Raw genomic sequence first — 10,424 nt, 5'->3', positions numbered from 1 at the left:
TCAACAACAAAAATCCCATAGTATCACCACAAATAAAAATACTATGTCTTTGATACTATTTTTTTGAAAACTAAGATCCAAAAAAGATATAGAGAGCCAAGTAGGAAGAATTAGAATAACTCAAAAAAAAAAAAAAACTACATCATTAGTAACAAATTCTGATTGAGTCCATTTTGCTTATTTTCTCTGATTTGATGCCCTCATAAGGGGATATACACAACAACCTAATTTTGTCCAGATTAGGTATCCTTTTTTAATTTGATTATTATCTTTACATCTATTAAACCAATTAAACTATTATCTTAACATTTATAAATTAATTAAGTTCTTATTAGCATTATCTTAATAATCAGTTTGCTTGCATCAAGAAATCTTCAATCTTGAAAAACAAAAAAAAAGAATTTAATAACAAAGTGCGAAGTGTAAGCAACTCTTGACAGCATCTTTTGTTCGACTAAAAAACAGTCGAGCAATGAGTACAGCATAAGCAGTGAGACTCATATAATTCCTAACATCAACATTTTCATCGGAACGTGCAATCTTGTGTTCCACTATACATAACAATGTTACGTGTAGATACATATATATATATCAAGAATAAATTTAGTTTTGCGTGTTGGGAGGTACATGCAATCATCGTATATAAAGTTGTTCGTTGATGTGTCATGTTGATGACTGATAAAAATTCCTGCAACGAAGTTACGTACGCGCCCTGAGATAACACACATACACACTCTCTCTCTCTCTCTCTCATAGTTGTGGGATTCTTTCCGTTGTAGTGTAGTGAACCTGAGTCATCGAAGACAGGCCCGTGAACTATTTCTCTTTTGTCTGGGCGTTTTTGATCGTCATCCTAGTTTCAGAGTCTCAGATGAAAGTAACCTGTCCTCAGCTCACAGCCAAGAGCCAAATAAAAGTCTTCTCTCTTCCCTTTTATCCTTTGTTCTTTCTCCTCTCTCTCTCTCTCTCCTTACCCGTATATGCTGAGTCAGTGAGATCACCCTGGCTTTTTTTTTAGGCTCTGCTGCACTGAGCTTTTGCTGCTTGATTGCCAGTAGTGTATAATATGTATTGCTACTGGACATCATCACGTGTCGTCGTGATTGGGGATTTTGCAGGCCTTTCTATATCATTCATTCTCCCTGTAATCCGTCTTTAGGAGAGTGTGGCAAGCAGTGTCGAAAAAGATGGATGAAAAGGTCAATCATGCATGCTCTGAAACTCTGAAATGGAATATAAAACGTATCATATGAAAGTGAGGAGTAAAGACAAACAGATATGGTTATGGGCAAATCCATGGAACCCTAAGGTACTTCAAAGTCAATGATAGAGGGGAGTGCAACTAATATTCTTTTGAGGGCAGGTTGAAATAACAGCAAAAGATCGAGAAGCAAAACCCAGGTTTACTGATTCACGCTATCAGAGAAACAAAAGGATATATCCTAAACCTACTCTGCTTCACCAGTCTAATAAACTATGCTCGAGTTGCAATTCAAAATACAACAGTTGGATTAGGTGGCATTCATGCTTGCTGCGTTCTACTTAACCACATTGTCTATCACACACATCATAATAAAGAACTCAGCAACAGGCGTTTGATACCTGAAAACTGCATTAGAAAAAGCAAATGGCTAAACTAAATAATGCAACTAAGGAATCCTATAAAAACCCTAATGGCTATTCTATATTGTTCTCCTCTTCTAATTGGAAGGAAGGTTTTGTTTTATCTGCTGTCTGCTTTCTGCTTTCTGTTTTCTGCATGGAGTTGGCAAGAATTATCCAAACCCCAATAACCGGAATATATGCGAACCACAAGCTTCCATATGCTAGTCGACAAGAACCGTAGTACCACTTGTTTCCTTCGGTTTCGGTGCTTCACAGCAAGGGTTTGACTGTTTGTTTTACATCCTACTTTGTGATTTCTCCAGAGTTTGATGGCTTTCAGATTGCAACTTTGATACCCTAATAGTTTCTCATGCATATGTTTTATGCTTGAATTAAAGCATCCTCATTTATGAGAGTTTTCTTTAAAGACATCTCATTTACTGGAAATGACAATGACATATTAGAGAATAAGAATATGCTCCCTTACAGTGTAGGATTAGAGTCAATGCAATTATAGCTTTAATCCTCTTAACAAAAAATGTGAGTTAATAACCAGCTCATTATTCAACTTTCTAGTCCAAGATTATGGTGACAATCAAAACCTCTACTCTTGTAATATTATAGTGATCGATTTGCTTTATCTTTGATTCAAATATTTTTGACGAAGCTGCATTTGATGTTTGACAAAAATGATGAGTTAATAAACCATGCGTTCAAAGCTTAAGCTACTAACGGATGAAGGATTAATGAGTCCAATATATGTGACACAAGTGAACAATCATGTGCAAGTCAAAAGATCAAGGCTTTTCACAAGTATTTATATGATATCAGAAACTTTTAGCTTTAAGATTCAAACTTTGAGACCATGCTAAAATGATCAGCCGGACAACAGTTTTCTTGATGTTTAAACTGGTCTAGCATGTATAAAAAAAAAATGAATGCATATCTTTGACCTCCTCTTTGTTCTATCTCAGGTGCTTACAAGTGCCAAACTATCGTAGCAAGCCAAGAACAGCATGAAGGTCACATACTCATCCATTTCTTGGAAGACAATAAACCACCAACATTTATCTTGTTCCAGAACAAAGGTCATGATGATATGTGGTCCAATGAGCATAATAACCATGTCTCCTAGATTCAAAGGAAAATCCATGTGAGCCGCTACCCACTTTAAGCTAAACAAATCCTAGATGGTAGTGTTTGACTTGATTCTAGTTCTGCAAGGGTTATCATTAGACTGCTATAATCGCAATAATTTTACTTGTCATAGCTAGCTATCAGGTACCTAATGAAGTTTGTTTTGCCGACAAATGTCCATCATATTTATATTAGACTTTATTTTGTTGAATAGGACGAAGATGACTCATCTCCTTAACCCAGAACCAAAGGCAGACTTAGTTTCTATTCCACAGCATATAAACCAGTTGGATAAAGCAGCTCATGTTTCCTCTTTGCTTCTCTCTCTCTCTCTCTCTCTCTCTCTCTCTCTCTCCCATGAGGGTGAATGTTTCTTGAGAAGCTCATCACACTTGTCAGATCAGACCAAAGGTTGGAGTTGGACCACTCAGCTTTCGGCCTCCATTAATCTTGTGCTCTGAGCTGCTATATATCTCAGCTGCCAACTCAAGGACAAAAGACTTCCCTTGGGGACACCATATCCATGTCCAATACCAATCATCTCACTGTATCCATACACTCCACAAGTGTAGATATCTCTGTAAACGGTTAAACATTACACAAACACAAGAAAATCTCAAACACCACAATGAGCTAGCATCTTGTGAAATATGCAAGCTAATAAAATTCTAAATCAATGTGGTCATGATCCATAGTCTATTTTTATCGGTGATAATTCAGGTTCTCATTTGCAAACTAGAACTATATGGTGAAAAAATGATAAATATATGCATTTTTTAAAAATATATATATATATATATTTCATTATCGGCACTATCAACAGGCAGGCCTATTCGATTCAGTCAGGCAATCTCCGGAGACATGGTCGATGCGACAACATTTGAGGGACTCGAACATTAATCGGTATAAGAGACTGTATGCTAGTGCTTGCAGTTTAATTCCTAGTGAAACACAAACTAAGGACACAAGAAAACTGATAAGTTGGGAGAGCAGTGTTTAGAGTGCAACCTCACTCTCTACAAACATGGCCATTATTTGAATTATATTACAATGGTATACAAGCATACATATTTGATCGCATCGGCTACTTTTGAGGAGGAAGAAAGTAAACATGACAAATGAAAAAAGAAACTCAGACATCAACAATAAAAAATATATTAGAAAGTCGATATAAGATTCAACGTAATTCGATAACTCTCTATCTACATTCATGGAGAAGATCAAATTATTCACCATATAAGAAAAACTAATACAAGTAATCATTCTTCCTTAAATCAATTAAAATCCAAACCTAAAATCCTTTATACACATTCTCACATAAAAATCGGAAAACTCTTCTCTTAATTCTCTGTAAATCTACTAGAGAATACCTTTGGGATTACCCAAAATGTATCTTAGGAACACCCAAATTATTTTTTTAAAATTAATTTATATCAAAATTAGTTGCTTGATTATCTTAATTACTTGTACTAATAAAGCAAGACATGGGAGAGAACTATCTTTTCCCTCTCCATGCTTGTGATTCCAGATCCATTTTTGTACTCTTTTGACTAAGTTATATTTCCTGTTTTTTTTTCAATATATTTATTGAGTTAAACTTTTAGCCATTAAATTAATTATCCTTAACCCGAGTCCAAATGCAACTTAAACATAATAAATTTTACCAAACTAAGTTTAATCTTTAATGATGGATGAAGAAGGCAATACCTAACATACAGTTATTGTTTTATTTTTTATAGTCACTTTAATTAATGGAGACATAGGAATAAAGAGAGTAGTGGTCGATTAAGAGATGGTGGGAGTATTTTACACTTTCGTGTCATATAATTTCTTCACACACACATACATGCATACATATATATATATATATATATATATATATATATATATATATATTCATGGTTACTTGTCATATTATCTAAGTGACCTCATGGTTACATTGATACCTTCGAATATTCTAATAAATATAATTAGTTAAGTTTTCATTTTCATGTGTTTCTTTATGGACTGATCTTTATGGACTCCATGTGTTTCTCGTTTGCTTTAGGAGAAACAAAAGCACCACATTTTTCACACTCCCTCTGGCGATTTGATCCACACTACACCTGAATGGCCAAGAATACAACTCAAGAATTATAAGCTTTGAGGTGATTGCCACTCATATCTTCGAGAAAGTAAAGACACCAGACAACTTGGAAATTAATATCATACTCGTGTGTCTCTTTCATGGTCTTAGCTGAAGTCAAAATGAACTATTATTTTGATACAATTGTCAACCAATTGCACATTTTAATCTAGCCTGGATTTTTCTTTTTTGTGTTTCCTAGATTTCGCTAAGTTGTCAATACCAACATATTCATGTATGTATAAAGATTGAAAGATAACTAAGAGAATAATCACATATTTCAAAGGGTTAAAAGACTTAGATTATATATAAACGAGTTGATCTAATAGATTCAAGTTTTTAGATTATATATATAAATATTATTGATTTATCTATACAAATTTTTGGAGAGCCGATATAAACGGAGCCTTTGAACGACAAGTGCCATGTAACCCTGATCAAAGAGTTATACATGTGATTTATCTTTAAAATGTTTAGAGGACTAGCGTGAAGTCTTTGTATCACAAGTGCCATTTAGTTCTTCTCAAGAAGAATTTCATGTCGGGTGAGAAAATGTCATCTGTTCATTTGTCCTCAGATTACTACTGGAATCAACCAGTAGTACATCTCCCCAGATTAGCTTATTTTGGAGCAAAACATGGATTTACGTTTTTAGTAGTTAAACAGATGATGATGACATTAATGTCTTAGAATATTTCACGAACAGGAGATCGAACATGCGGTACCTCGATAAGGTCGTCGATTAGTAGTGAAACAAAGTAACATAAGCAAATGAACATATCAATATCAGCTTTCCTTGTAACAATACAAGACTAGAAAAATCTCTCTCCAATCTTTAATCTTCCTTGTGTTGTCTGTTGTTGTTTTTGACTCGCGTGAAACAAGAGAGGGTGAAAGAGAGATGTAGGTAGTTCTCCTGTCCAGACATTGGGAGGAAGGTGATGCAGAATAAGAGGAGATGTATGAGAAAAATGCCTACAGTCGGTGGACCATCCTTGGCCACATGACGACACGCTTTGCCTGCTCTACACCATCCTTCCTCCGTAATATCTCTCTATCATATTTATTTTGGTACTTCTTTAAGTTTGTTGCTCCTTATTTTTATTGGAGAGAAGGAGTGAAAAGGGCAGAAACTGACTGTAGAAGAAGAGGGAGGAAAAGTGGCAAACAAGTGAGTGAAATTCCACAAGCAGTAGGTTCCATCCTTGTGTCGCTCCAGTCCTATTAGCACCCAAGACAGAAGAGGTGAAGGAGAAGGGAGGAGATCCTTGATTTGATTCCACACCTTATGTTACACAACCTGGTCTTTATTCTGTCTCTCTCTTCTACCGCTTGCTCCCACAGATCTAGGAAGAGCAAGAGATGGAGATGCTCGGGAAGGTTTTCTTCTGAGAGCTCTGAATCAGTGAGTATATACCGGAATATTGGGGTTTCTTCATATCTTCCCTTTCTTTGAGGCTCCAATTTTTGTTGTCTCTAAGGATTGAGTGGAAAGAATGGTGGGAAGCATGGGCAGATGGATGCATAGTTAGATTGAGAGAACAAAACAAGGGGATCATATTTCGTGGTTGCAAGCTGGCTACTGGGAATCGTTTATGTTGGTTTGATTTGGAGCAGTCGGTGTTGCTACCAGGGAGAGGGAGAGTGAGGAAGAAGAGACAAGAAGGAACACCACCCGTAGAAATTTAGGGGAGCGTTGTTGATCTTGTTGTTCTTGTTGTAGCTGTCTGGAGGTAGGAAATGGCATCAGCTTCGTCGTCGTCACCCTTCCTTGGAGTCAGAGGTGAGGAGCTCCACAGTGAGATGAAACAACAGCAGAAGCAGCCCTCTTCGGCGCCACCGCCCCCTGCCACGAAGAAGAGAAGGAACCAACCAGGAAATCCAAGCAAGTATCTGAAAGACTCGGAACATATATATCATGCAACACAATTCATTCATGCATATTCGTATGCTCCCGCTTTATGATTTGATTTAATGAAAACCCTAATCCATGGCACAGGTTCAAGCTTGGGATTTCTCTTGCTCCGTTCCCAGTTAGCTTTTTTTCTTCTCAGTTTCTCTACTACATGGCTTTTCGTGAGTTAATAATGGATTAGGCCACAGAATTATGTACTTAATGTCTGTAGGTTAATTCTTCCTCTTTTTCTTGTGGTTTTGCTGAATTGTAGTACCAAATTTCCTTCAACACAACACATACTTTCTCCCTCTATTTTGTGTTCATTACACACTTTCTGTTTGCTCCTCAATCCAAGTGCATGTCATACATAATATATTGAACAGATCAAGTTATTCTATTCTTATCTTGATGAATGATTGAAGGACTAAATAATGGCAACGACAACCATATCCACATGTGTGTAGCAGATCCGGACGCCGAGGTGATTGCGCTGTCACCGAAGACGCTGCTGGCGACGAACCGCTTCATCTGCGAGGTCTGCAACAAGGGGTTCCAGCGGGAGCAGAACCTGCAGCTCCACCGCCGCGGCCACAACCTGCCGTGGAAGCTCCGGCTGAAGAGCAGCAAGGAGGTGCGCCGCCGGGTATACCTCTGCCCCGAGCCGACGTGCGTCCACCACGACCCCTCCCGCGCCCTCGGCGACCTCACCGGCATCAAGAAGCACTTCTGCCGCAAACACGGCGAGAAGAAGTGGAAGTGCGACAAGTGCTCCAAGCGCTACGCCGTGCAGTCGGACCTCAAGGCTCATTCCAAGACCTGCGGCACCCGCGAGTACCGCTGCGACTGCGGCACGCTCTTCTCCAGGTTAGTAGCATTGGAGTAGGCCTTCATCCAGCTGGAGCTCTACCCGCATGCACACCTCCATCGAACCGATGCATCTACATATCCTCATCGAATTCAGTTTCTTGATTCAAGTGGGCCGCTTTGGGTCTGTTGATGATTAGCCTTCTCTTCTCCATGCTTTCTGATCTTAACCGTGCACTGTGTTCTAGGGTTTGGTTTGGTTTGGTTTGGTTTTTTTTTTTAGGTTTGTTATGGTTAGATTCCCTAGAAGGAAAGGGAAAGGAACGTACGTCTTGGGAAACGGCTGTAGGGAACTCGTCTGTAGAATTGCCATTGTCATAGAGGTTTCGAGTCCATCAAAAGATCAAAAGGACTCCATCTTTTTTCACTTCATTGGAACAATCGCCACCCTTCTTCTGGTCTCCTTTGATCTCTTTCTCTCTCTCTATCTCTCTCTCTCTCTCTCTCTCTCTCTCTCGTTCACGTGCTGCCAAGTAAGCATCGTTGCAGGTTTGTTCTCTAGTGGCTTGGCTAAATGTGTGTGCAGGTCCTGCGGCAGTGGCAGGTCAGCCTTTTCATGAAAACGTTAGGGTTGACACAGGGAAGGAAGTCCTTCAGATGCACATGTCTCTCTCTCTTCATTCATTTCAAACATTAGAACGCTTTAAGTAAGATGCTATGTTTTTTCGTCCAAAAGATGAGAAGAAATGGCACCGCGAGGAGCTGCTAGTTTATTTGCATTCGATATCAGCGGTTGGCTTTCATGGTTTTGGGAAAAATTCTCGGGGTGGGTTCAGGATAGTGATGTGGTCACAGGAGTTAAGAGTTGTAGATGGGGAATGGGTGACTTCCATGCGTCTCGCAAAGATCCTCTCGTTGTATTCATCGGCAAGCTGAGTCTGGAATCGGGCTTTTCCTGGTCACGGGAAGATCACTTTTTACTCGTTCGAGAGGAATTTTCTTCTCTCATGATCTTGATATAGGTTTCTTTATGGGGATACGTTGTCCTTTTGATAATTATTGTTTCTGTCTTGCATGTCCTTTGTGTATAAAAACGCTTTTAATTCTAATTCCTAGTAACATTACATAGGTTAGCTATTGGTAATCACTCACAGGTACATGTTCTCTCTTCCATTTCAGAATCCTTTAGGAAAGAATTAGTGATTTGTATAGTGTAAGCATATTCCAAATAATGCCAGAGCAGATCATTGAACACACTGAGGTTTTCCTGTTACAGCACTCTTGTTCGAACTCATGGATCAAGTTCGTGCAATAACTCTTGTTGTGATTCATGCAGGCGTGACAGCTTCATCACCCATCGGGCCTTCTGTAATGCCTTGGCGCAAGAGAGGTCGAGACTTCCGACCGCTGGCCTGAACAATCTTGGCAGCCACCTGTACGGGAACAACACCATGGCTCTCAGCCTGTCTCAAGTGAGCGCTCAACTCAGCTCTTTGCCGGACCACAGAGGCAGTGGATCCCAGTTCGAACACCTCGTCAGCGCTGGGAACCCTTCGCCATTCCCACCACCGCAGCTCCCTCCACAGGCCGCTTTCTACCCCGGCAACAATGGCTCCAACCAAGACTTCAGTGAGGAGCACCAGCCTCACCACTCTTTGCTTCACAGCAAAGCATTCCATGGTCTGATGCAACTCCCTGATCTCCAAGGCAACACCGAAGCTTCTTCCAGTACCGCGGCCGCCAATTTGTTCAATCTCAGCTTCTTCTCCAACAACAGTAGCGCGAGAAGCATCGGTGATGGCAACAACGACGGTAATCAGAACAATCAGATACTGATAGCCAACGATTTCAATGGTGCCAATGGAAGCAGTGAACCCACCACGCTCTTCAACGGGGACCTTATGAGCGATCACGTCGGGGGAGAAATGAACTCTCTATACAACACCTCGATGCAAAACGAATCTATCCTCCCACGGATGTCCGCTACTGCATTGCTTCACAAGGCAGCTCAGATGGGCTTGACGACCTGCGGCGGATCCTCGTTATCGAGAGGGTTTGGCAGCTCCACTTCAGGCAGCCTGAAGCCTCCTAGCCTTGGCGGTGGGATGGGTGGGGGTGGCGGCAATGGCGAAGATGGCCTGCAGGCTCAAATGGAGAACGAAGCTCACCTCCAGAACCTGATGAACTCGCTCGCGAACGGAAGTAGCAGCCTATTTGTCTGCACCGGAGGGGTGGCGGCTCTTGGTGGCAGCTGCACGACCGGGGGCTTGGGTTCCTTCGCTGCTGGATTGCGCGATGCGGACGAGACCAAGTTTAGTTTGTCGAGCTCCGGAAGCCTAGGGGTTTCCGACCGCCTGACGAGGGACTTTCTCGGTGTAGGCGGCATGGTGAGGAGCATCAGCGGCGGCATCTCTAGGCGAGAACAGAATCACGGCATCGGCATGAACGCCTTGGATCCCAAGTGAAGTCGCGGTCCTCTAGCCAGTCCTTTGCCTTCTTGCAACGAGGAAGAAATAGGATGAACCGAAAGCTAAGAGAAGAAGAGTGTATGTTAACTCGAAGTTGATGAACTAAGTTGAGGTATCGTTTAAGTTTTTTTTCCTTTAATATCATTAAATCCCTCGCTCTCTCTCTCCCCTTTATGTTATCCGGAACATGTGGTGACATGGTGCTCATGGAAGATCTGAAGTCATGAATCTTCAAACGATCATGCATTCCAAGTCCGGGTAGTACGCCTTTGGGCATCAGGCCAGTGCTCGTCGCCTTGCCTAGCTAACCTATGCAGTATTGTGTCCCTCTGCCATCTATTTCAGTGTTTGATTTGTTGTGTTGTTGTTCTCCGTAGGTACATCCCCT

At 40.7% G+C, this 10,424-nt stretch overlaps 1 protein-coding gene across 2 annotated transcripts; it reads left to right on the top strand.

Annotated features, from left to right (window-relative positions):
- The first annotated feature begins 5,994 nt into the window (after window positions 1-5,994).
- LOC135586427 (protein indeterminate-domain 5, chloroplastic-like) lies at window positions 5,995-10,215 on the top strand. 2 transcript variants are annotated; one of them, XM_065094885.1, is made up of 4 exons: window positions 5,995-6,272; window positions 6,591-6,752; window positions 7,229-7,628; window positions 8,905-10,215. In XM_065094885.1, exons 2-4 carry the CDS (start codon window positions 6,608-6,610, stop codon window positions 10,031-10,033), a joined length of 1,674 nt encoding a protein of 557 aa, XP_064950957.1. In that variant the 5' UTR covers window positions 5,995-6,272; window positions 6,591-6,607; the 3' UTR covers window positions 10,034-10,215. The 2 variants fall into 2 exon arrangements, with proteins under 2 accessions (XP_064950957.1, XP_064950958.1); XM_065094886.1 differs by having other exon boundaries at window positions 5,996-6,752; window positions 7,232-7,628.
- Window positions 10,216-10,424: the final 209 nt, after the last annotated feature.

Source organism: Musa acuminata, chromosome BXJ2-2 (genome assembly GCF_036884655.1).
Source record: "Musa acuminata AAA Group cultivar baxijiao chromosome BXJ2-2, Cavendish_Baxijiao_AAA, whole genome shotgun sequence".
Classification (NCBI taxonomy): Eukaryota; Viridiplantae; Streptophyta; class Magnoliopsida; order Zingiberales; family Musaceae; genus Musa; species Musa acuminata.
Note: the sequence above shows the minus strand (reverse complement) of the source record. Positions and strands in the feature narration are given on the sequence as shown.

Excerpts from the sequence above, each read along its gene's own strand:
- LOC135586427 (XM_065094885.1), top strand. The coding sequence starts at position 6,608 with ATGGCATCAGCTTCGTCGTCGTCACCCTTCCTTGGAGTCAGAGGTGAG. Across the intron at positions 6,753-7,228 it reads GAACCAACCAGGAAATCCAA|CAGATCCGGACGCCGAGGTG; the intron begins GCAAGTATCTGA and ends ACATGTGTGTAG. Across the intron at positions 7,629-8,904 it reads TGCGGCACGCTCTTCTCCAG|GCGTGACAGCTTCATCACCC; the intron begins GTTAGTAGCATT and ends TGATTCATGCAG.